The 27,819-nt window shown below is 43.7% G+C and overlaps 1 protein-coding gene across 1 annotated transcript in view; it reads right to left on the reverse strand.

Moving 5' to 3' along the window:
* Window positions 1–893: 893 nt before the first annotated feature.
* The window catches only part of LOC309546559 (putative tRNA methyltransferase 9B), a 31,852-nt gene continuing 4,926 nt past the window's right edge, over window positions 894–27,819 (reverse strand). The window contains exons 3-4 of the mRNA XM_082246309.1: window positions 16,333–16,506; window positions 894–1,851 (exon numbers count right to left, since the gene is read on the reverse strand). Coding sequence (XP_082102435.1) covers window positions 938–1,851; window positions 16,333–16,506 — 1,088 coding nt within the window. The 3' untranslated portion in view covers window positions 894–937. The remainder of the gene's footprint in view (window positions 1,852–16,332; window positions 16,507–27,819) is intronic.

The raw sequence follows: 27,819 nt of genomic DNA on the forward strand, positions 1-27,819 counted from the left end.
GCGATACGATCCTGATGCGGCTGAAAAAAAGGGTCCTGTGCGACTTTTGTGCGGGTGCAGTGCGAATTTAGCCATACAAAGTGTATGTCTGAATTCGCACTGCACATCCGATCGCATGCAATGAAGGAGCTGTGCGCTCCGATATTACATGCGATCACCGCACACGCTATAGTGTGAACCAGCACTTACAAAGCAGCTCCCATTCATTTATACACTGGGGCATAGTAAACAATGTTGACTATGCCACAGTGCCAGCTGAACATAGGAGCGATCTGTATTTGTTATTTTACAGCGAATCATCATCTTTTTATGAGGGTGTCAGCCCTTCTCACTACAAGAAAAGTAAATCGGACAGCTGTAGAACCAACCAGATAATTTTTGTTGAACAGCTGATCAATGGCTGGAAAAAAAAAAAAGAAGATGATACCAAGCACATTGTTGCAGCCACATTTTTGGTAAGATCAACAGGCATTATCTGTACTTGTTGCAAATGTTCCTTTTCCGAATAAAAAAACAAAAAAAAAACAAAAACAAATGCACACATCACATCTAAGTAGTGGTAAGCTGCAATAAATGGCATTTTTAGTTTTGGGTTTAGGTATCCTTTAACCACTCCTACTACCCCCATCTCACAGTAAAAGTTGGTGCTTCTCAATAGATAAGTAAGCATTCATATTGCACTTGGAAAGAAGTAGTTGTGTTAAAAATTGTAACTGTATCTTCCTGCAGACAGATTCACTTTAATTCCTTTGTACCTTGTCCATCCCAACATCTAAAAAGGAAGAATAACATTTATTCAACAATAAATTTACTGTATAAAAGACATTTATTTAAAATATGATGACTATTTGCATTTTTCACAGCTATTAAATACAAAAATTATGTTTAAAAAAACGGTATAAAAAAACATTTAGTAAATTAAAAATAAAGAAATACTTCACATAGGAGGATTCTTTTCTACGACGACGCACCAGTTGGAATGGTCATAAAATGTGCTTACAACAAGGAGTTCAGGAATATATTGTTCTATGAGATCACAAAGTTCATTCTGTTTAAATATGTGATAATATCGAAGATAGTCTGTATTGTCAATTGTGGGGAGATGCTGATCTTTCTTACATTTAATGTCAGAGTTTGAACACAGCTTCCTATCAATTGGTCCATTGCAATTAGCTTCCAGATCTGGTAACGGAACATTACCAAGGTCTTTGATTATTTCTCCGCCAAGTTCTACATTGGAAGATGTGCAATAACTTTTGTTAGAAAATGGAAAGGTAAAGAACTCTTTGAGTTTGTTAGTATTATTATCCAGGTCCTGTGTGTATTTTGGTAGAAGGTCACCAATTTGTTTTACAAAATGAGGTTTGGACAATCTGGGTGGATGCACGTTTGCAGATTTTCCCAATTCAGTGCAGTAGTCGTACAGTCTACATAGAATGCTTCCATGCTTCTGGTCACTGCCTACATACATACTGCTTATATCCAGCCCTGATTCTAGAGACCGTGTTAAACATCTTGATAAATGGAGGCCATTTTTAAATGCTAAAGGCATCCTATCAACAAATGAAGAATGTTTAGTCCTAATCTTTGAAAGTATATTGCTTTGAACCCTACTCAAAAGATTGATCAGTGGCAGGTTATTGAATTCTGGTTCATTTAAGTCCTTCCTTTTTTCTGAAACCTTTTGTGGCTCCCTATTCCATGGTATAAGCAAGTCTTGCTTCTCAAATTTCCTTCTTTTCTGTTCCATTGCCCATACATATATCATCATCCGTCCACCAACTCTCAAAATTCGGGCCATCTCTTTAATAGCTCGTACACGGCGCTCCTTTGTTGAAAAATGATGGATTACTGGAAAAAAAAAATATTTAAAAAAAAAAAAGTTTGCCAAGTCATAAGAATGCCAAACACATTTTTAGGAATTTATATAGTATCAGTGTGTACTTCTTTATGCTTTTCAATGGTTTCTAACTGAATTTTTCGGATGTACCCCTCTTTAATTATGGTGCTGCTTGCTCTGGGCAAGTATTGCAAGTTTACATTTTAGCTTCTGGGAAAAAAGATAAGTACACAGTTAAAATACATATAAGGGAGCAGTTTTACCTGCCAAGGGATTTGTATTTCTCACCATCCAGTCCTGAGACTTAGACAGGCCATTCACAGAGCAATTTATTTCCTGCAACCACAAGTTTAGGGTAGGGAATGACCGATACGTTTTTTTCAGGGCGGATACCAATATTTTGGTCACAACGTATCGGTATCGGCCGATATTTTGTACATTTAAAGTTTTGAAAAATAAAGAAAATTTTTGACACAAATGTGTTACTGAACATGTTAATTTTTGTTTAATGCTTAATGGCTGGCTTGCTGGCACCCTGTGGTGGGTGGCTGGCTGGCACCCTGTGGTGGGTTGGCTGGCTGGCACAGGGGCTGTGGGTGGCTGGATGGTACAGGGCCTGTGGGTGGCTGGTACAGGGCCTGTGGGTGGCTGGCTGTCTGGCACCCTGTCTGTGGGTGGCTGGCTGTCTGGCACCCTGTGGTGGGTGGCTGGCTGGCTGGCACAGGGTCTGTGGGTGGCTGGCTCGCTGGTACAGTGTCTGTGGGTGGCTGGCTGGTACAGGGCCTGTGGATGTGGGTGGCTGGCTGGCACCGGGCTGCTGTGGGTGGGTGTATGGCTGTGATACACTCCAGCGAGACTAGTCCCGACTCCAGAGGAGGCTGTCCAAGGCAAGGGAGGCAGACTAAGAAGGCAGAACGATGTCACAAAAATATCGACAACATCGTTCAGTGTCGGGGCCGATACCGATATATCTGGGAAAGTGCATATCAGCCGCCGAAAATCGGTCTATCCCTAGTTTGGGGGGGGGGGGGTGTTGTCAGCCCTTTCTGCCAGGAGAAGACAGCGATTATTGCTAGCAGCCTTACCAGCTGCTAGCGATAATTGGATGTGAACTCCGGCAGGCTGGTTGTCAACTTGGTAAATTTAGCCTGCCCATACATGGTTTGAATCTGCTGAGCCAAATAAGATTTGAACAGTCTATGGCTCACTATACACACCTCTGTCAAACAACACAGCAATATCTGGCAATGTAGAAGAGCTGATCTTTCTTTGCTGCAGTTAAAATGTATGTAAAATCCTGCAAGTGCAGAAAAATAGCTATTGATCTGCCAAAACAGAGAGTGTCCTAACTTTTTGTTGTAAGCCTGACAACACTACATCGACTACAGTGAAATCCTAGGCACTGTTGTCAGCTCTACCTGAATTCTAGCTGTAGAACATCTCTCCCTCTCCTAATCTTCATACACAGATGTCTATAATTGCAGCACTTTTAAAGTGACATGTGCATGTATACAAAGATGTACAGAATGTTTTTCATTTGCCCAAATGTACAAAAGTTATACTTAGGCAGGCTAATTAATTCCCCAAAAGAGGGATGTACTAATGCAAATGCTTATAAAACATGAACAAAATATACAAAGACCTAAAATTGTATAAATATCCCAAATTAGAATTTATCCCAAAAAAAAAAAAATGGAAAGAACCTTTAAATTAAAAAACCAAGCAAAAAAAATAAAATATAACACCAGCAAGAGACACTTAAATACTGTAAATAACGGCACAATAAATAAATAACACAACCGGTTAAAAACAAATGAAATTGCTCATTCCCTGTGGATTTATTGGACCAGATTTAATTTTAGTCTATAAATCTAACTAACTGTAAATCATGTCGGTACGTGCAGTTTCTCGGATTTTTGATTATCTTAATAGGGCATGTACCCAAATAACATACTTTTGTTTAATCCCACAAGGCAACCTAATTGAATGATTAGATTTCTTTTTCAAAGAATCTAGAGTTATGTTGAAAAGCAAAGTTGAAATCCATTTTATTCCCTGAATATTAGACCAGGTAAATACTCAGGCAGGAAAGGCTGAGAAAATATGTGCAGCTAGTTTCATGCAAATATCATGCGCTGTACTACTGTCCCACACTCCAATGTCAAAGATAACAAAGATGTTTGGCTCATATCTTTGGTTCCATTGCACATTGTTAGTATAATGGCAGAAATCATGTCATATCCACATGTACATTCCACTTGTTGGTTGCACAATGCACCATTATATTTTCTGTTACTGTAATATACAAACACAGCATTTAAAAGTAGTTTTTGAGGTTCCAGATAGTAAAGCAAATGGTGTTCAGCATGGCTCCTAATTCATGTTATAGCTGCACTCAAACTCTTAATATTGTAGGTAACAATTCATACTTGCTGTATTTACAAACAGAGCGTAAAGCCGGCCATAGACAGTTTGAATCTTGTCCAGTTCAGCAGGGACCAGCCAACCTGTGGTTGCTGGAAAGAAAATCGCTCCATCCATGGCACCGGTTTAAGTAAGCAGCAGTCAATGCAGCAGAAAAGAATGACAGTAAGCAAAGCACAAGAGTAAAATTGGATTTTTGTAAGAACTTACCGTAAAATCCTTTTCTCTTAAGCTCATTGACAGACGCAGTCCTCGATTAATATCAATTGGGTTATACTGCCCTCTACAGGAGTAGGACACTAGGCAGAAAAAAACGTTCTGGCCACACCCCGGGGGCAGTCCCAGGGGGTACATCTTCTCCCTCCCCGCTACAGGATGTTAGTTATGTCACAAAGCAGTGTCAGAGAATTTAACCCAACCCAACTCAAAATAGAGGGGTGGGTACTGCGTCTGTCAATGAGCTTAAGAGAAAAGGATTTTACGGTAAGTTCTTACAAAAATCCAATTTTCTCTGTCGCTCATTGACAGACGCAGTCCTCTTGATTAATATCAATTGGGACGTCCCAAAGCAGTGCCACAAATGAGGGGTGGGATAACAGAAATCAAAATCCAATCTAGAAGGCCCAACCGGTGCCAACCAGAAGTTTTAAAGGCTCATCAGACAAACGGATGAGACTCAACTGAAAACCCAACAGAAAAAACCCTCGAGGTAGACCACCGGTCTTCCTCAAACAGCGGCCTGCAGAACCTTGCGGCCAAAAGAGGCATCCGCCGATGCCATCAGATCAACTTTATAGAATTTTGCAAAGGTATGTACCGACGACCATGTAGCCGCCTCGCAAACCTGAAGCACTGACGCCTGATGGCGAAAGGCCCAGGAAGCACTAAGCGCCCGAGTGGAGTGCGCCTTAACAGGGAACGGAGGCTCCCGACCCTTAATAGAATAAGCCTGTACCACCGTCTGTCTGATCCATCTGGAGATAGTCGCGGCAGATGCAGGCAACCCCTTCTTAGGGCCATCCGTGATCACAAAAAGTGAATCCGTCTTACGAAACGAGTCCGTAGTATTCAAGTATACCCTGATCGCCCGAACCACATCCAAGGAATGCAACGTGAATTCCCGAGGATGAGTGGGCTTAGGACACAGGGAAGGCAATACAATGTCCTCATTCAAATGAAACTCTGAAACCACCTTAGGAAGGAAGGATGGATTCGGACGAAGAACCACCTTATCCCTATGAACCACCAGATATGGGGAACGACAGGATAATGCGGCCAGTTCTGACACCCTGCGTGCAGAAGTGATAGCCACCAAGAAGGCCACCTTCTGGGATAAAGTAAGCAAGGGAATCTCCCTGATATTTTCAAAGGGAGTTTTCTGAAGAACCGACAGCACCAAATTAAGATCCCAGGGCGGCAAGGGTGTGCGCACCGGCGGAGCCAGGTGCCGCACCCCCTGGATGAAACTCCGCACCAAGGAATGAGTAGCCAGAGGCCTCTGAAAGAAGATTGCTAACGCTGAAACTTGACCCTTGATAGTGCTCAAGGACAGTTTCTGCTCAACCCCCTTTTGCAGAAAAGCCAATATTCGGGCCACCGAGTAAGAACGTGGAGGGAACCCAAGGGATTCACACCACGCGTTATAAGACTTCCATGTGCGATGATAGACCTTTCTGGAAGTCGTTTTCCTTGCTTTAATTAGAGTAGGAATAACTGAAGCTGACAACCCTTTGTCCTTCAGCACCTGGGTCTCAATAGCCAGGCCGTTAAAGCCAGCGATTGTAAAGCAGGATGGAAGATCGGTCCCTGAGACAGCAGATCCTCCGAGAGGAAGTCGCCAAGGAACGTCTGCGACCAGCCTGACCAGGTCGGCGTACCAGGCCCGATGAGGCCAGTCCGGAGCTACCAGGATGACTGGAATTCTCTCCACCTCTATCCTGCGAAGAAGTTTCGGCAGCAACTTGAGAGGAGGGAAGGCATACAGTAGCTGATACTGCCCCCACGGGGCGACCAGCGCGTCTGCGGCGTCTGCTAGAGGATCGCGGGAGCGAGCTACAAACCTCCGCACCTTCCTGTTGAGCCGAGATGCCAACAGATCCACATCCGGGGTGCCCCAACGAAGGCACAGTTGGTGGAATACCTCTGAATGAAGAGACCATTCCCCTTGATCCAGAATCTGACGGCTGAGATAATCTGCCTGCCAATTCTCCACCCCCGGAATGAATACCGTGGAGAGAGCTGGAACAAATCGTTCCACCCAACGAAGAATGCTGGCCACTTCTATGGCCACCAGAACACTTTTGGTGCCCCCTTGGTGATTGACGTAAGCCACGGCCGTGGCATTGTCCGACTGGATCCGAACCGGGCTGCCCTGGAGCTGCTCGGTCCAATGAATCAGACAAAGTCTGATAGCTCTCAGTTCCAATACATTTATCGGTAACCTGGATTCTTCCAGGGACCAAAGCCCCTGAACAGATAATCTTCCGAGAATTCCTCCCCATCCGGATAGACTGGCATCCGTGGTGACAATTGTCCAGTATATCGGAAGAAATGATTTCCCCTGGCTGAGCATCGGAGACCGAAGCCACCAGACCAGAGACTCCCTGGTCCGCTCGCTCAGTCGGATCCGATTGTCCAGGGAATCGGGATTCCGGTTCCATTTGAGAAGAATCTCCTTTTGAAGGATTCGGGTATGGGACTGGGCAAATGGTACTGCCTCGAAGGAAGCCACCATCAGACCCAGGACCCCCATGCAAGTCCGAAGGGAAGGCCAGTTGACGGACAGGAACAACTGAATCGTTGACTGAATCTTCTGGAGTTTCTCCGCAGGGAGAAATACCTTTGCCAGGGATGTGTCTAAAATTAGACCCAGATATTCCAGCCTCCTGGTGGGAACCAGAGATGACTTCTGCAGGTTCACCAGCCACCTGAACTTTTGCAAAGAGATCATAGTGATCAACAAGTTTAGCAACAGAGCCTGCGGAGACTCCGCACGGAGAAGAAGATCGTCTAGGTAACCTAGAATCGATATGCCCTGCTGTCGCAACAGCGCCAAGACTGGGGTCAACACCTTTGTGAAGACCCGGGGAGCCGAGGCGAGACCAAAGGGTAACGCCGCAAACTGATAATGGTTCTCTCCTACGGAAAAACGCAGGAAACGCTGATGTCCTGCGTAAATGGGAATGTGAAGATAGGCATCCTTGATGTCTATGGACGCCAGAAAATCCCCCTGATGCAGGGAGGGCGCTACTGTGCGAATGGACTCCATCTTGAATTTTTGTACCCTGACAAAATTATTGAGTGCTCTTAAGTCCAGAATTGGATGCACCTTGCCCTCTTTCCTGGGTATTGTGAATAGGTTCGAATAGAACCCCTGAAAACGTTCTGTCCAAGGAATGTGGACCACCACTCCTTGTTGCATCAAATCCGTTACTGCCCCCCACAAAGCTTTTAAGCGATCCGGGGATAGTCGAATATTGGAAGGGAAGAATCGCACCGGTGGAAGTGATCAAAACTCGATCTTGTATCCCGATCGTATGACTTCGCGAACCCATTTGTCCGGGATTCTGGAAAGCCATGGATCCGGAAACCGGTGAAGACGTCCCCCCACCCCAGATATGGGTGGGGGCGCACCTTCAGGCTTTAGTGGTCTTATCCTCAGCTCTGGAAGAGCCGGACTTTTGTTTACCCGACCAGCGCCCCTTGAAACCTCCTGGAGGGGCTTTGGAGGGCTTTGACTTATCGCCCACCCCAGCGGGACGAAAAAACTTTTTATGAGCGGAAAAGGAAGGCCCCCGTCTCTGTCGAGGTCCTTTACCCTTAGTATTCTGTGGCAAAAAAGTGCTCTTGCCCCCGGTGAGATCCTTGATAATCTCATCCAAGCTGGCCCCAAACAGGCGATTCCCTTGAAAGGGGAGATTAGCCAAAGCTTTTTTGGAACCTTGATCCGCCGACCAGCACTTTAACCACAACACACGCCTGAGGACCACTGCTGAAATCGATACACGCCCCAACAATGGAGTGGCGTCCAGAGCGGCGTCACAGACAAACTGTAGCCCTTGTATCATCTGTTCCAGCAAGTCTGATATTGCCGGGGGGATACTTCTCCCCTCTAGGTTACGGCGTAACAACTTGGTCCATTCTGTCAATGTCTGTGAGACCAGACCAATGGCAATCACTGGCCTAAAGGCTGACCCTATCAGGGAAAAAATGGAGCGGGATAGCGCTTCCACTTTGCGATCCACCGGATCCCTAAAGGACGGTGCGTCCTCCAACGGAATAACAGTAGCTTTATTTAGTCTGGAAATCGGTGAATCCACCAATGGTGGTACCGTCTACTTTTTAAGGAGGGATTCCTTAAACTGATAGCGCCTAGCAATCCGTTTGGAAATACCAGGGGTTTGTTTTGGAGGACCCCATTCCTCTTCAATTATATTACCAAAACATTTGGGCAAGGGAAACACCTTCGCCATCTTGGTAGGTTTGAGAGTACCAAAAGGAATTTCAGTATCAGCTACCTCTGCCGTTGTAACCTCAAGTCTTAAGGTTTCCCGGACAGACACAATTAGTGCATCCACCAATGCTTCTTCTAGTGCCATGGCGGAGGCAGAAACGTCCTCCTCACTATCTGAGGACACGGTACCCGAGACACAAGCCCCCGAAGAGGGACCTGCAGCCGCAGCGACAGGCTCAGAATCTGTATCTGATATGTCAGATGAAATAGGGGTAGGCGGGGGTCGTTTCTTCGCCCCCCGTCCCTGACAGGCCACCTCCACCCAGGATACAAAAGACTCTGGGACCGCTGATAATGCATCTATAGTGAGTGGAGAGTTGGAGGGTCCCGTGGTCACCTCGAGGGGATCAGGTGGGGATACATGTGTCGCAGGGTCCATGGCAAAGCCAGGCACCTGTCAGCAAACAAATGACAAAATTTGAATTTAAAGAAAAAACTTTTTCTCTTTAAAGTAATCCCTCAGCACAATGGCGCCCCTCAGTGACCACTTGCTTTGGAGCCCCCACAGCGAAAGAAGAGATACCCCCAAGGCTTACCACCTGATGCACAGAAGTTCCTACCGGACTACTTTCAGCGCTGTCTTTACAGGACAGGAAGTCTTGTGGATTGATCTACCCGGGTAAAGGAAGCAGCCCCGCCCCTTCCGGCACTCCTACCGCTGCTCCACGAGGCTGGGTGTATCCAAGATGGCCGCCGCCATAGCGGGGACATCTAGGCTACGCCAAAATGGCGGCCCTGCGTGGCCCACGAAAAAATGGCGTTCCGCGTGTTTGCAGCCTCTGCCGGTGTCAGTGCGATGCCCGTGGCCCCATACCTGACCGCTTCCATGCTACAGCCGACCGATCGACTCAAAAGGATGGTGTTCCGGGCTGCAACCGACCAATCAATGGTAGGTGTCTGACAATGTTCTTAGTGGGAATGCCTGCGGCGCCATCTCCATCCCTGACCAGCCCAGTTTTATGGCTCTGAAATGATGGTGTTCCGTGCGCTGCAACCGACCGATCACATGGTAGGTGTCCGACAATCTGCCTGATTGTTTTACTGGCCATCCTCCATCCCTGACCAACCTTAGCGATTTAAGCGGTAAGTGTTTGACAATCTAAATGACCGTTCACTAGTAATGCCCGTGGCATCATACTCCATCCTTTACCCCTTAGTCATGGATTGGGATAATAAGTCTCTAACCAAGCCTGGAGCTCAGTGACCAATTGTATATCTTTACAAGACAAGCCTTACTTGCCAACCCCTAATAGGTGGGGAAGATAGGAGGAGTATGTTACAGGATAGAGGGGAACCCGGGATTATAAGGGTCCGATTATCCCACGGAGGGGGCCCGTGTCCACCCGACAAAGGGAGAGGGGTGGACCTTCTACTCACCATACCGGAACAGGCGGGCACCAACTCCTGACAGAACCCCTCTCCACCACGGTGGGGGGCTGTCGGCCAACACAGACGCCGCGACTCCAATTCAGATTGGTCGTAGGCGTCCTGGCGAGACGTTTAACTCGCAGGGCCAGTCCCCGACCAGTGGGACTATGTCACGGCCGACCCAGCGCGGAGCTAGGGCCTGCACGCGTTCGCAAGCCGGCTGGGGTGACCACTGGATCTCAACATCCAGCCCGTCGCCCAGCTCCAGCATAATTGCTTGAATGTGTCGCAGCTGACCCAGCACGGAGCTGGAGCCTGCATGCGCTTGTAGGCTGGCTGGGGTGATCACTGGACCTCACATCCAGCCCATCGCCCAGCTCCAGCATAATTGCTTGAATGTGTCGCGGCTGACCCAGCGCGGAGCTGGAGCCTGCACGCGCTTGTAGGCCGGCTGGGGTAACCACTGGACCTCAACATCCAGCCCGTCACCCAGATCCGGCATAATTGCTTGAAGATCTCACAGGAACAACTGGAGAAAAAAGCTAACTAAAAAAGATTTATCTAAAAAAAATCTTGCCAGGACCAAAGATCCCAGCAAGGAACTTAGGTCCTTACTCCTGACTAGACAGAAAAAAACTAACATCCTGTAGCGGGGAGGGAGAAGATGTACCCCCTGGGACTGCCCCCGGGGTGTGGCCGGAACGTTTTTTTCTGCCTAGTGTCCTTCTCCTGTAGAGGGCAGTATAACCCAATTGATATTAATCAAGAGGACTGCGTCTGTCAATGAGCGACAGAGAAAAGTTGTTAAAGATGGAACAAACACACCCTATAAAACGGAATGGTCTGTGCTCGCTATAGTATTCCTTTATGGTAACACCGAAATCAAATCCATAGGTGCTTGGCATAAAAGCCTGCAACATTAACAAACTCATTTATGTGGAACCTGCAGGTTATGAGCATGTGATGATCCACGCTCTAGTACCACAGTTATGCATGACATTTGAATATAAATGCCTGCATTGGCAAGACTTACTGCTACCTATTTTGCAAAGCACTTTACTAAACTCTTCCAGTTCCGACGTTGGAAAAAGAAAAGGGGAATGGATCAATTAAATCTGTTCAAAGTTAATCTGTCTGTGTCTTGAGAAAGATGGATTGAGCGCCACTGAAACATTGACAAACTGCTGTTGCTTTGAATTGTCTCTCCTGCAAGACCTGTGAGTGGCTCTATACTGGTTTTAAATTTGGATGCATTTCTTTATGGGTGAGCACCTGAGCATTTACCTCATACATAAGAGTGTGGTGTCTACCCTTGGAACTGGCAAACAGAATCTGTAGATAGCGAGAAACTCTGCTGTGAACACTGCAGGCCATCACACACGCACGTTACCCTGGTATAATCATCCCTTGGTATGGGAGTTCATCAGCGGGGATTGAGCAATGTCTGTAATGTGCTACCCAAGACTGGAATGAGTGACAAAGCTGTGGGGCATGTTTGCCCCTTATCCAGTCTTCGTGAAGAAGTCTCGCACAAGGGATGAAAATGCATTAAGTGACAAGCTTTTATATTCAAGAAAGTTTCTAACTATCTATGGATTCTGTTTGCACAGGCTTGATGGATCCATTCCACTATTCTTTTTCCTTTGTCAGGACTGGTAAGGTGCTTCACCAAATGAGTTTAGTAGGCCCACTAATGCAGGCATTAATGTTCAGGTTACATACAGTATATGACTGTTGCAACAGATTGACGGTCATCACATCCTCATAACCTACAGATTTCACACACACAAGTTTAGGCTTAGATTGCATGCTATTGTGCCAATCAAATATGGAGGAGATGTCTGTGTGAGCACATAATACTATATGATTTTGGCAAATTCTTTCAAGTTGGAAGTTGTGTTTGTTTCATCTTTAAAAAAATGTATGCTTGTTCTTTACGGTCACTTCATGCTGCTGCATTGCCTGCTGATTCCTTACGTAGTGAGTATTTGGATACAGCATGACTTGTACGAGTTGTGACCTATAATATTAGTTGCATGATTATTCAGATACATATCTGTAGGGCACAGACTGCCTGTCTGTGCGATCTTTCCCTGCATTGGCAAAAGCATGAATGATCATCTGTGGCCTGGAGCTATAAAAATGTCAGTATTACTACTATGCAGCAGCCGTGTTTTATGTACAATTATGAAACACCAATCGGCAAAAGGATCAATGCTGGCTCGCACTGCTTCCTCTGCACACAGCTTCTGTACACGGTTGCTCTGCTTTTTATCTATAGATGAACTCACGTTTGAATGCAATTATAGCAGGAATTAGGAGGTGTGATGAACATAGTTTCCTTTACTATCTGCAACTACATAACTGTTGTCAAACACTGTGCTTGCATATTACAGCAAGATATATGGGACTCAACAAGTGGAGCGTACATGTGGATAAAATGTCATTTCTACCATTAGACTAACAAAGTGCGTATGTATGTTAAATCCATGTGATCCAATTTTCTGTGTTCTGTAACATCTGAATGTGGGACAGTAGTATAGCAACACATCTGCATGATAATATCTGCACATATTAACACAGTCCCAACTACTATACTTTCCTAGCTGGGTATGCACCTGATCTAAAATTCAGGGAAATTTTGCATTGAACACTACTTTTTTTAAAAAAAATGTATAATTATGATTCAATTAAGTTGTCTTGTGGGATAGAATAAATGTATGTTATTTTGGTACATGCCCCTTCAGATCATTAGAAACTGATTCCAGCAGTAATAACAAACTGCAGAGATTGACGTGATTTACATCTAGTTAGATTTATAGTCTCAAATAAAATATGATCCAACAAATCTATGGGGATGAACAATTTTAAAGTGTTTTTTTTTTACCCATTGTGTGTGAGGCATTTATTGTGACATTATTTACAGTATTTTTATGGGTGTCTGTCACTGTGCACTCTCCTATCATTATGTGACCTATTCGTACAAGAGCACTTCTTCTGTTGTTTCTGCCTCTCCTAGTCTGATTCTTGCTGTACAGGAAGTTGCAGGAAGCAAATACCAGTTTAAATTCAAATTACTTATACTGCGTTTAAAATTAATGTAATGCTGTATTAATGAATACAAAGCTGCAATAATTATTGTGTTTTAAATCATCCTATTAGTTTAGTTTTAAGGAAGAGTGGTGGGCAAGGCATGAAGGGTAGCAATAGGCGACTGTGGGTGAAATAAACCAACAACAAATGGACAGTGTAAATAAACATTTACATGCAGCAATAGAACACACCAAATCGTATTGGTTGCTGGAGTTACATGTGTAGCGCTACCCCCCGCAGGAGCTGCATGATATTCAGTCCCCTTATTCCTGCACAACCAGGCAACATGCTTTTCCAACTTGCAAACAGACACAAGAAATCAGTCCATGGGCTTGTTTTGTTGTTGGATAGGGGAAAACAACTTGGATAGGAGTATAGGGATTATGGGATGCCCAACTTGACTTGAAGAGCAGATAAGGACAAACCTCCTTCTCTATGTACACAAAAATAAAGATCCTGGACTGTACTCCTTCTGGAATAATCACAGTCTCTATGGATCAGTGGCAAAGTTCCCTTTAGTGAAAAAGCCACAAAGTCCCAAACTGTATGCAGGAGTATAGTGTCTTCTCAGTAGAACCTCACACAGTTCTAACGCTTGTAGATACTACCAGCCCAGCTGTCTGCTCTAAAGAATCCCCCAGGGTCAGGAATTGGGATTTAGCACAATGCTGCCCCTGGAAAGTATGCTACATCTGGCAGTCTCTCCCCTCGTATGCCCCTGGATGTACTGAGGTACTCACACTGTCCTTTTCACCCTGCTGCGCTGGGCAAGAATCCTGTTCAGGCCTTCAACTGATAAGATCCTCCCATGCCAGCCCAAATGTCTTCTGCACAAGAATAATCCCTCTCTTAAGTCTTCCTCTACTTCCTTTCCTCAGATCCTGTCTGTAGGTAGAGCCCCCTGACCCGGGGTCCCCTCCCAGGCCACATGCAACAACCTCAGCACTCTTCCACTCAGCTCCCCTGCTGATCAGGCTCTTCCATAATTAAGGGCTGACCCAGCCCCCATGCCAGTGCCTTCTGCCTGGGGATTGGCCGGATTCCCTCAAGTATGCAGATCAGGACCTCCTACTCTCCACTCACTAACTACCAGAAGCGTCTCCAAGCTTCTAGAACCAAGGGGAGGTTCTAGACCTTCCCTGCAGAGCCCTCCAGCCTGACCTGCAGTAACCCAACCTAATTACAGACTAATATTTAATCTCATTATGTGGTTGTGAATGCTAATTGCCAACAAGAATAATAATTCTGAACGTGTTCATTTTATGTCTTGCTTGCTGACCTTGATCTGCCAGTTTCCAGCTTCGAATGTGTATGTCATGGTTTTAGGTAGAGCAGAACGTTGAAGCAATCATATTTTTGGGGGAAAAAATGAACAACATTTGATATGAATAAATACGGCATCTAGATAGAGAAGTACACATCAGTAACAATCTGATCTATTTGAGTCACTAAAGTGAACACAGACCATTAGCTGAAAGCCAGAGAAGCACATCCTACATTCCAGATAACTCTCATTTATTCCCTTGGAGAATCCATGATCAGTTGAACATTACAATAATGGATATGGACATCCTTCCAACTGAATGTGTATTGCTGAAATATTGCAAGTCGTGCATGTTTAATTTCAAGGAAAGGCAAAATACAAAAGTCATGAATATGTGAAGGCAATAATATAAATTTGTTGGCTTTTTGTTTTTGATACAGTGTTAAAGAAAAATTTACAATCCCTAGAATTTTGGTCCTATAGCAAGAACAAAAGAGGTCTTTATTAGGATTCTGCTTCTAAAGGCTGCAATACACGGCCTGATTTGCTCTTGTACTGCCAGAGAGCTGAATTAAAGGAAATCAATTGATTCTACCATCTAAGCTCAAAGCTTGGACAGAGCAATCTCCGCTGCCAGCTTTTGTATTCAGGCAGCTGCGGCACCCATGGCTGCCCGAATAACCAAACAGTGACAGCGGTGGATAAGATTAAGCCCTCATTCACATTGGAGGCGGGTTTGAAATGGCGCGAGCTCAGCTGAACTCGCCTGATTTCAAACCTGAATTTTATTGCTAGCTGGGGGGGCAATTTGATAGACATCTGTGGGGGGTCATGCATAGATGTCTATTGAAATCGTCCTCAAAGTAGCCAAAAGTAGTGCAGGAACAACTTTTGGAAATCAGTGCGGTGCCACAAAGTCAGCGTCGCATCGATTCAGATGGAGCTGTACCCGGCAATAGGCTCTGATTTGGCATGCGATTTGACATGTAAAATTGTATGTCAAATTGCCCAATGTGAACGGGGGCTCAGTCACAAACCAGCTAATTGTTTTTCACCTGGCTCATGTGGTTTTGAAATCAACATTTGTTGAGCCAGGTGGTGCTTACCAATTCAAGTAAAATCAGCCAAAATTTGAATGGTCTATGGGGAGGTTAAAGGATAGGCAGCCTCTCCCCCCAAATTCCCCCATCCCTATGACAGCGGGTGAGGGATCTTCTCCCCGCATTCACGATCACAATTTGAAAATAGCTTCCTGTAAATTAATGCCTACAAGTACTTCCAGCAAGTGCGGCTGATGGCTTGTAGTTTTCAATGAACTACGAGGGCACTGGTGAGCACTCTCATAATCCATTAAGCTTCCTGCTCTAAAGTAACCTGCCTTCCTGTACCAGGTACGGCAGACTGCTATCCTGAGAGTCTGCAGGAGCTGGAGATTTCACCTGCAATCTGCTGATCGTGGATTTTTTTTCTTAGAAAAGAAAAAAGAAATGCACATTTTTTTTTTACCTGCAAACAAATGTTCAGAAGGTGAACTTATCCTTTAAGGGTTCCAGACAGCAAACTTATCTCTGTACAAAATGTGTTTATATCCATATATATCTCTAATCAGTTAGAAACCTTTAAACTGACAACACAAAAATGAAGAATGCCCCTATATCAGTGATGGGGAACCTTGGCACCCCAGTTGTTTTGGAACTACATTTCCCATGATGCTCATGCACTCTGCGGTGTAGCTCAGCATCATGGGAAATGTAGTTCCAAAACATCTGGGGTGCCAAGGTTTGCCATCACTGCTCTATATCATGTATGTCTACTGCCCCACTAACTTACCAGCTATAGAGAGAGCAGCATCAAAGGCGCCATCACGGTATGGCAGCTGGAGTCCATCACATACCATTACTTCATAATTTCGGTTTCTTGCAGCCTCTGCCAGTGGTAAGCAGTAATCCGATCCGATTTTAAAAGTCTGACTGTTGATATGCAGATATTTCCCATTTCCACAGCCTGAAATTATATCAAAATTAATTACCGTATTGGACAGGTTGCATATAAAATTAATTTGAGATATATTATACACACACACATACATAATATATATATATATATATATACATACACACACACATATATATATACAGACACATACATACACACACACACACAAATATATACATACATACACACATACAATCTCACAAAAGTCAGTACATCTCTCACATTTTTGTAAATATTATATCTTTTCATGTGACAACACTGAAGAAATGACACTTTGCTACAATGTAAAGTAGTGAGTATACAGCTTGTATAACAGTGTAAATTTGCGGTCCCTTCAAAATAACTCAACACACAGCCATTAATGTCTAAACCTCTGGAAAAAGTGAGTACACAAGCTGTACACTCACTACTTTACATTGTAGCAAAGTGTCATTTCTTCAGTGTTATCACATGAAAAAGTAATCCCTTTTCTGGCCAGTCCTACACTGCTTTGCCACTACAAATGCTACAGTGGACACCATGCCAACATGAGGCATAAAGACCCAAGGTGGGGAAGAACAACTAGGTTCCGATATGGTCACTGACCTGCGTTCCAACAGAGAAAAGATATACATGTGCTCAAATCCCAAAAGCTTGTACATGTATTTAAACTATCAGGTCCTAAAGGAGTGTGACCACATATTAACACTACAAATTCTGCATGGGCCCTCTGCACATTGCTACACCCTTTCTAGCAAACGATGCAATGAAAACCAGGGATAACATGTTTAGGCTGACTTACTGAGTCAGTCATCCCTCTTCTGGCCATTGCATATAGACCTAAGGTGGGGGAGAGCAACTAGGTTTTTCATTGCATAGTTTGCTGGAAAGGGTGTAGCAGTGTGCATAGGGTCCATCCAGAATTTGTAGTGTTATTTGTTCACACCCCATTAGCGCCTCAGTTTAAATACATGTACAAACTATTGGGATTTGAGCACAGGTATATCTTTCTCTATGGATGCACACAGCCTGGCTCAGGAGAGATCCTGCAGGTGTGCCCCCATAGGAAGGGACTTCCTATGGTGGTGTGCCGAGAACAACAGGGGACCCAAAAAGAGGAGGTTCGGGACAGCTCTGTGCAATACCATTTCGCAGAACAGGTATCACATGACAAGCATCACTTTTGCCATTTTACAAAAAGAAAAAATTAAGCATTACAACGTTTTGGGCCATATTTGCTTATTACCTTTCCACGCTCTTCATTGACGTTTGCACAATACAAAACAAAATACACTGCCCATGTGACTCGCATCCCATTTCAAATGTGGTTCATAGAGACAATGGTACTGAGCCGCTGAGGGCTCTCTCTCTATAATATATATATATTTATTTGGAAAAGCAAGAATGTAATATTAAAAATCTCTTCAGTAGATTGTCCCATGCTGAGGAAATGTTAATGTTTCTGTGTGAAATAAGCTGCTCACTGCAGTGCAGGCTCATAGTTCAGAGACCACTTCTGGTCCAAACTAACAACTGTGAAGCAAATTACATGGGGTACACATAAGATTTGTAAATAAGCCTTGCGGGCTAAAACTAAGTGTAAATCTTTAAGTGTACCCCAAGTTTTTCTACGCTTTCATAAAATAAAACCCGTGTGAAAACCGCACTAGCCTGGTGACCACATTTCCTATTTAGAAGGTTTGGAAACGTATCTCTAAGTAGGTCTTTCTTGGTTCCCGTCGTCTACTTTAAAAATGACAACAATCTTTAGTGAAATAACTTTTTCATTTTTACATGCTGTAAGTTTCTGACATTTCCTTCCATCCAACAAAGTTGAGGGATTTTTTCTATTGCTATTATACTTTTTTTTTTTTTTTAATGAATTACTGCATTCATTTTCTTTTTCTAATGTGATATTCTTCTGTTATGATTGTTTAAACAATTGACCTCAGTAAACCATTGATGTATACCAGTTCGACACACTCCCATAGAAACTTACCTGACACAGATTGCTTGTATCATCCAAATAATTACAACCTTCAGCCCCTAATTTCACTCTTCTGTTTCTTCAGAAAGAGGAAAATTAAAAGGCTATGTATTTAAATGAGTCATTACTGCTAATTGTTAGCAGCAATTGTTTTCATTTGAATTGGAATCAAATTACTGTTGCCAGGCTGTGCGTAATTTTGCTGAAAATGTTTCTGATAAATTCTAACCAAACAAGAGAACAGAAAGCCTATTATTCAAAGTATAATATGTGTTAACGTTCACAAATAACCACTGTATTGAAACGTAAACTTTATCCTTTGGCATTGCATTAGCAAACCTGGAACAAGATTCATTTGCTTAATTGGTATATTGTTTTCATGCGAAATATGTAAAATTCTGGCATACATCCATATTTCTCCATGAGCTATAAAGATTTCCGAAATTCAAAGTCTTACTTTTGACAGCAAAGAAAAGTAGATAAATTGCGCAGAAGAAAATTAAAAATAAAATAAGTAGTAGCTTACTTTCATACACGATATGCTCAAAGTATGAGGACAAATCTGTAAATTATTGGGTTCAGGTGTTGCCAGTGAAGGGTGAGGTTTAATTTACAGCATATAAAGACATTTTAGACAGTTGTGCATTGAGCCTTATGATAACAGTTGAGGAAGGCCCATGTTTGTCCCAGCTTGACTCTACCCCTGTACACAAACCAGTTCCATAAAGACATGGTTTGAAGATTTGTGGAGGAACTGGAGTGATATGCACAGAGCCCTGACCTCAACCCTTTTGAATACATTAGGGATGAATTGGAATAGCAATTTATTGCCAGATCTAATAAACTGGACCTACAATCATCCACTAAATTTCAGTTGTAATCAAATTATATGTATCTAACGTAACCAAAAGAACCTTGTACTGGCAGAATGTTGGGGTTACCATTACTCTTTCTATTAGGACTAGTTGTCTGACTACCTTTAGTTGCCTGATCCAGAACATACAAGCATTATTAAATAATCGAGAGAAGACCGAACTGGGGAGACAATCGAACTGGGGAGATGTATAAAAAGCCTTTGCATCTGCAGAACAGTCATTTTCAGAAGGGTCACCAATGGCAGCCTCCATATTCTCTCACTACAGGTTTCCTTTAGGTTTTTTTTTGCTATATACAGTTTTGATGCATGGACCCGAGACTAATTTATAGCGTGAACCATCCACTTATCAAATGTCAATGGACAAGAGCAGTGCTGACTTTGGCCATAAGATGCAATGGGAATTTTTTTGTTCAGTCTATACAATTAAGTCATAAAATACTAAGGGCTCTTTCACACGGTCCGCCTCCGTAGGCGGATCCGTGTTGCTCAGCGAGGATCGATCCGCGATGCCCACTGAGCCGGCGGATGACAGCTCCGTCTCCGCTTGCAGAGTGGAGAGGGAGGTGTCTCAGCCCCCGCTGCCCTCTATGGGGGATCGGATGAGAGCGGACCGCCTGTCCGCTCTCATCAGATCCGATCCGATTACTGAACGGATGGAAAAATAGGGTTTCCATCCGTCCAGATTTCACGGACAGGATCGGATACGGATGGCAGCGGGTGTCAGCAGAGGTGTCTCCGCTGACACCCGCTGCCCCATAGAGCTGCATGGAGGATCCGATCAGATCCGCCTAAAAAACTGACAGGCGGATCTGATCGGATCGCCCGTGTGAAAGAGCCCTAATGTTAAACACGAAAACGTATTTTGATTGATGTGAAAACAAATAAACATTATAAAAACATTCTAAATCACATGCTTGTGATTCGTAATATCAGTATTTAAAGTATTTATTGAAAATTGTTCACAGTACACAGACAAGCAGGACCAGTATTGTCTGGTACCCCGCCCTCCTTCCATCAACCCAGCAGAAAACAAGTTATAGCTATACATAACTTCTATAAAACATACATTAAACTTCATCTGTTGTCACACATATTTTTACGATCAAGTCATACTAATCAACTAAGTATTCTCTAACTATTTCTTTTTATACACACATTTTTTTGGTTATTTTTAAGCTTGAGAATTTTTGCTTTAGCAAATGGAAAGCTAGTTATTGGGGAAGGAGAAGAAAGAAAAAGTGCTTAAACACAGATTTTTCAAGTTTTCATGTGTTTTTCAGGTGCTCCCTTTGAGTTCTTTAATATTATTATACAGTTCATAAACAATGGATAAGAATGCTACTTGCCGATGCGCACATGTAACAGCAATTCAACTTAAAAAACTAAAAAAGCAGTTTCATGATACAATAGCTGCTGCTATAAAATCAGTCCATCATTTCAAATCATATGCCTCAAAAACAGAATTTCTAAAGCATTAGCAGTGCTCCTCCAGTGTAAGCAACACTGTGTATATGTGTTTCAAAGTCCCTATTAAGGATAGTTCACATGCTGTTGAGTGTTGAGAGTGCTGTTTTTGTTGGGTGGAATAGAAATATCTACGTATCTGGTCCTTGGAGTCATGCGTGATGTTATGAATCCACAAACACCATCACCACACCTTGTGGGTCCCACTCCCTTCAAATTATGCACTCACCAGATCTCAAATGAATCACGCCTTATCGCTTTAAAACACTTCTTCAATGATAGACATCACACTAGACAGGCTACTTCTCCATATTCCAGTATGACATTTATTGTAAAAAACCATCACCCTCTAAAAACACATTTGCAAAAGTTGCATATAAACGAGCATTGGTAACATACAGCTATGCAGATTGACATCAGCATGCTACCCGATCCGACAATCACCGTGATCATGTTGGTACCAAGCAAGTGGTGAGATACAGCAGGGAGATTCACATGTGTTGACATAATGTTACCAATGCTCGTTTATATGCAACTTTAAGTGTGTTTTTAAAGAGGGATGGTGTTTTACAATAAATGTCATAGGGGGTTACGCTATGGAGTGTGGATTTGTCTTTTTGTAAGATGGACACCGCTGGGAGTGCCTTGCAAATGTATTCAGCCCCCTTGAACTTTGCGACCTTTTGCCACATTTCAGGCTTCAAACAAAGATATAAAACTGTAATTTTTTGTGAAGAATCAACAACAAGTGGGACACAATCATGAAGTGGAACGAAATTTATTGGATATTTCAAACTTTTTTAACAAATAAAAAACTGAAAAATTGGGCGTGCAAAATTATTCAGCCCCTTTACTTTCAGTGCAGCAAACTCTCTCCAGAAGTTCAGTGAGGATCTCTGAATGATCCAATGTTGACCTAAATGACTAATGATGATAAATAGAATCCACCTCTGTGTAATCAAGTCTCCGTATAAATGCACCTGCACTGTGATAGTCTCAGAGGTCCGTTTAAAGCGCAGAGAGCATCATGAAGAACAAGGAACACACCAGGCAGGTCCGATATAATGTTGTGGAGAAGTTTAAAGCCGGATTTGGATACAAAAAGATTTCCCAAGCTTTAAACAGCCCAAGGAGCGCTGTGCAAGCGATAATATTGAAATGGAAGGAGTATTAGACCACTGCAAATCTACGAAGACCTGGCCTTCCCTCTAAACTTTCAGCTCATACAAGGAGAAGACTGTTTGGAGATGCAGCCAAGAGGCCCATGATCACTCTGGGTGAACTGCAGAGATCTACAGCTGAGGTGGGAGACTCTGTCCATAGGACAACAATCAGTCGTATACTGCACAAATCTGGCCTTTATGGAAGAGTGGCAAGAAGAAAGCCATTTCTTAAAGATATTCATAAAAAGGGTCATTAAAGTTTGCCAAAAGCCACCTGGGAGACACACCAAACATGTGGAAGAAGGTGCTCTGGTCAGATGAAACCAAAATCAAACTTTTTGGCAACAATGCAAAACATTATGTTTGGCATAAAAAAGCAACACCGCTCATCACCCTGAACAAACCATCCCCTCTGTCAAATATGGTGGTGGCAGCATTATGGTTTGGGCCTGCTTTTCTTCAGCAGGGACAGGGAAGATGGTTAAAATTGATGGGAAGATGGATGGAGCCAAATACAGGACCATTCTGGAAGAAAACATGATGGAGTCTGCAAAACACCTGAGACTGAGATTTTTCTTCCAACAAGACAATGATCCAAAACATAAAGCAAAATCTACAATTTGAATGGCCAAGTCAAAGTCCAGACCCGAATCCAATCGAGAATCTGTGGAAAGAACTGAAAGCTGCTGTTCACAAACACTCTCCATCCAGCCTCACTGAGCTCGAGCTGTTTTGCAAGGAGGAACGGGCAAAAATTTCAGTCTCTCGATGTGCAAAACTGATAGAGACATATCCCAAGCGACTTACAGCTGTAATCGCAGCAAAAGGTGGCCCTACAAAGCATTAACTTAAGGGGGCTGAATAATTTTGCACGCTCAATTTTTCAGTTTTTTATTTGTTAAAAAAGTTTGAAATATCCAATACATTTCGTTCCACTTCATGATTGTGTCCCACTTGTTGTTGATTCTTCACAAAAAATTACAGTTTTATATCTTTAGCTTTGAAGCCTGAAATGTGGCAAAAGGTCGCAAAGGCTCTGTACTTTTTTGAGCTTCAAGTTCCAAGCTTCAACATATTAATCAGTTATGAACAGGCACCATTGAATATAATAGGAATCTAGATGTTCAGCATTGAAGCACTTTGGCAGACGTACTTCAAGCGGTATTAACCCCAAAAGCTAACATTCAAATATAATGCAGCTTACAAATTCCTAGATGTGATGGCTGCATTCATTTTCTTTATTAGGCTTTATTTTCATCTGGTGATACAGCCAGTAAGCAGTTACAGGGATGAGAAAAACCATTTAACACCGACAGGGGTGTTTGGCTTTAGTTTGTTAGTGAATTTAAATCTGCTAATACATTTAACATTCCCCTTCCCCCCAGACTGACAATGTTGTCCAAAGGTGCCCCCTCTGCTCCTTTATCCAGAGTGGGGGCACTCTAATACAGGAGGCGTGTTACTAAAAACAGACGGGAAAAAATCCTAAAAAAAGAAAACAAATGCAGCCACCACATCTGATTGTTAAGCTACAATAAGGAAGGATGGATTAGAACCTCCATTTAAGCGGAGTTCTGGGCACAGAAAACATTTTTCAGTGAACATACCCCCGGGACAGTCAGGGCTAGTACATTCCACAATGGCTAGCCTCTGTTCTGTCCGGTTTCGCACTTACCTGCAAGAAGAAATACTCACTTATAAAATTTCTTCCACAGCATTGCCATCTCTCTTGTGGGCAGCTGAAGCCGGCGCGGTCCTCTTCTGCATCTTCTTCCGCGTCCTCTTCTCCCAGAATGCGCCTGCACCGGCCCCTCTTGTCACTTCCGGTGCGGCGCCGCATTCCTCCACAGCTTCTGGGCAAGCCCAGAAGCTGTTTAGCAGGGGAATGCGGCGTCGCCCTGGAAGTGACGAGCGGGTCCGGTGCCGTCGCATTGATTCCTGGGAGCGATGACGTTCAGCTCCCAGGAATCATCGCAAGACAGAAAGTGACGGCGGAGCCGCGGCTCAGAGGGAGGAAGTACACTGAGGTGAGTATTTTCGATCTTCAATTACAAGGTGAGTAAAAAAAAAAACCTAACTATCCAATTCCTTTTCAGGTGAAGGAGAACTAGCGAATGGGCACAAAAAAAAAAAAGATCGATTTTGTGCCCGGAACTCCGCTTTAAGTGTTTTTATTATGGTCTCTGTCCGCACTGGGGAGCCTCATCATCTTTATTTGTCTTGGAGGCCATCTTCACTAAGACAGAAAGGGATGGGAAATTTTACATTTTGCAATATTCAACGTTACAAGAGGTGAGGATAAATCTTCCAATGGGGACACCTGTTTTAGTGACAGTCCAAGATAGAAATCCCCCTCTATTTTCACATAGGCAGTCCAATCAGGTGCGCAGGTCAGTTTTTTTAGGCAGCGCTGATTGGACTCTCCATTCACCCCTATGGAGCGGTGGATGTCAGTGGTGACATGTGCGCCGACACCCGCCGCCATCCAATCCTGTCCACCAAATCCAGACGGATGGTGACCCTATTTTCCATCCGTCTGGGGGATCCGATCGGATACGATCTGGTGAAAATGGACAGGCGGTCCATTTTCACCCAATGTTTCTATAGGGGAGAGCCGGACTGTGTCCGTCTGCGCTCTTCACAGTGAGCGGAAACAGACCTGTCATTCGCCTGCTTAGCGGAGCGATCCCCCGCTGAGCAAAGCAAAGCCTGCCGAGCGGACCGCTCGTGTGAAAGGACCCTTAAGTAGAAAAAAAAAACCTGATAACCAATTTACACTTCTGGTTCGGGATGAAATTTATAGATTCACTTCAGTACAAACAGCCTGTCAGATTTTTTTGTATGATCACAGCCACTGGCTATAGCTGGCAGCAGTGATCATTGTATTCTGCCGGCGGGGAAATCTCTCTAGTGCAGGGCAGTGAATCAAGGGATTTTCTTTCCTGCAGCACGTTGTTGAAGGAAAGAAAAAATTGCATTGTATATGGCCAGCCTTATAAAGAACATGAACTGTAAGGCACTGAATAGATTTAGTTTGGAGGCATTTTTCAAGATAATCGCAAATTCATGCGATCAACGCCGCATACTCTAAGGCACATGTGTCAAACACAAGGCCCCCGGGCCATTTCATGTGGCCCTCGCACCTCTCCTGCAGCTGCAGGAGAGCTCTAGCCCTCCTCCAGACCCTGTGCTTTCTGCTTTCCAGCAATGCCTCTAGCTTCAAGCACAAGGTAAGGGTGGTGCACTGTAATGTAAGGAAGGGTGGGGGGCTCAACTTCTGATGGTGGGGAGGCTTCTGACGTCTTATGTACGGGTAAGCGATGCTCTGGACACCTAGGTTCACGGATACAACCGGCCTTTTTTAGGGCAATCATATTGCTGATGCGGCCCTCGATTATATTGAGTTTGACACCCCTGCTCTAAGGCAATGTGTATATATATGCAGACTTATTATATTCATACTGAGTTTTTAAAGTGCTCTACGCAGTAATGATAATGAGGTGACTAAATAAATGATACAAAAAGTAGTGCAATGCTAATGCTAATCCCAGCAATGGGATTAGCATTAGTATATATTCAAAAAAACTCCATCAGATCTCATACAATAAAAAAAACTTGATTTGTGAAAGTGCTATGCTCTTGAAGTGCAATAGTGACAGTACGTGGGTATCTATATAAAAAAATGTTCAATTCTATTTCATATCACAGCAAAGGTCCCTATAGAAAGTCCAGCATAAAGGTGCCATGCTCAGTCCTTATTACACCTTCTGAAAATCTTCCATCAGGAAAAATCTTGTAAAGTGCAAAATGTGCAAAGTGCAATCTTGTGCAAGCATGAACAGGGATGGTGACACCCTCCGTGCTTGGGAGAAAAATATGGCAGAAATGCACACTCACCAGAAGATGTTGACCCCCTCTTACCATATGGCGGGTAGGGGTCCAAATAGGCTTGCAAGATCTCCTTGAACTCAATGGGGGTGCTTATTATAGGTCTACCGAGGGGGGCTCCTCCACACACTGGCTGCTTCTCCACTGTTAATCTCAGGATCATAGGGCATGAAAAAAAAAAAAAAAAAAAATTCCTCCTCATGGTGTAGTAGTTTAAAATGGCAATATTTACTCAAATACGCCCCACTAGGGCTAAAAGGGATTATACAAATCCATAGGTCATACCAATAAGATGAACTATGCCATTAAAAGCAATAAAAGAGCACTCGTGCGGCTTCCCGCACTATAGCAAGTGAGTCGCGCCTCACCGGAAGAGCCTGTGTCGGCGTGCGTTCCAGGCTGAAGCGCAAGAATGTAGCGACGTGCCTGTCCTGGACTGTAATTAGCAGATGTATACACAAGGTTCAATTGTGTATTAACCACTTCAACTCTGGAAGGTTTACCTCCCTTCCTGACCAGGCCATTTTTTACAATGCGACACTGTGTTGCTTTAACTGACAATTGCGCAGTCATGCGACGCTGTACTCAAAAAAAAAAAAAAAGAGGTAATTTTTTTCCCCCACAAATAGAGCTTTCTTTTGGTGGTATTTGATCACCTCTGTGGTTTTTATTTTTTGTGCTAAAAACAAAGAATGACCGACAATTTTGAAAAAAATCCAATATTTTTTTACTTTCATATTTTTGTTAAAAAAATTCCAATAAGCATATTTTGATTAGTTTGCGCAAACATAACCGCGTCTACAAACTATGGAATATTTTTATTTATTTTTACTAGTTATGACGGCGATTAGCGACTTATAGCGGGACTGCAATATTGCGGTGGACAAATCAGACACCCAACACTTTTTTGGGGACCAGTGACATTATTACAGTGATCAGTGCTAAAAATATGCACTGTCACTGTACTAATGGCACTAGCAGGGAAGGGATTAACATCAGGGGAAATCAAAGGGTTAAATGTGTGCTTAGGGAGTCTGGGGGAGGTGCTTTTACTACTTGAAGACATGGATTGGTTTTCCTGTTTCACAGGAACTCAGGGTTCAGGTCTTCTGTATACTGACAGAATGGCAATCTGCCTTGTTTACATAGGCAGGCTGCCATTTTGTCAGTGTACCAAACGATCAGCGAGTGCCGGCGGACATCAGGTCTGCGGGACCCACTGATCAGCTCCCGCTGTGTAAAATCACAGCGGGAGCAAGCCATTGGTAGTGCGTGCTCAAAACCCAGAAGTGCAGAATCACGTATATATATTTTTAACAACTGAAACCACCAAGCTACTCATTCACTCCCTTGTTATTTCTCGCCTCGACTACTGCAACTCCCTTCTCTTAGGCCTACCACTTCATAGGCTATCCCCTCTTCAGTCCATCATGAATGCTGCTGCCAGGCTTATCCACCTTACCAACCGCTCAGTATCTGCCTTCCCTCTCTGCCAATCCCTACACTGGCTCCCGATTGCCCAGCGAATTAAATTCAAAATACTAACCATAACATACAAAGCCATTCAGAACTCTGCCCCGAGCTACATCACCAACCTTATCACCCAAACCGTCCTCATCGCTCCTCTCAAGACCTCCTACTCTCAAGCTCCCTTGTCTCCTCCTCTAATGCTTGTCTCCAGGATTTCTCCAGGGCCTCCCCCATCCTCTGGAACGCTCTACCTCAACCTGTACGGCTATCTCCTATTCTAGCTGCTTTCAGGCGATCCCTGAAAACTCATCTCTTCAGGGAAGCCTATCACACCTTCAACTAATCTTCCATCAGCTCATTCCCTACTGTTATTACCTCTTGTACCCCCTGCCCCACCCTATTAGATTGTAAGCTTATCTGAGCAGGGCCTTCTTAATCCTCTTGCATTTTATTGTATTGTATATGTATTGTCTCCCTCTAACATTGTAAAGCGC

The sequence above is a fragment of the Pelophylax lessonae genome (assembly GCF_965119305.1).
Source record: "Pelophylax lessonae genome assembly, chromosome: 2".
Classification (NCBI taxonomy): domain Eukaryota; kingdom Metazoa; phylum Chordata; class Amphibia; order Anura; family Ranidae; genus Pelophylax; species Pelophylax lessonae.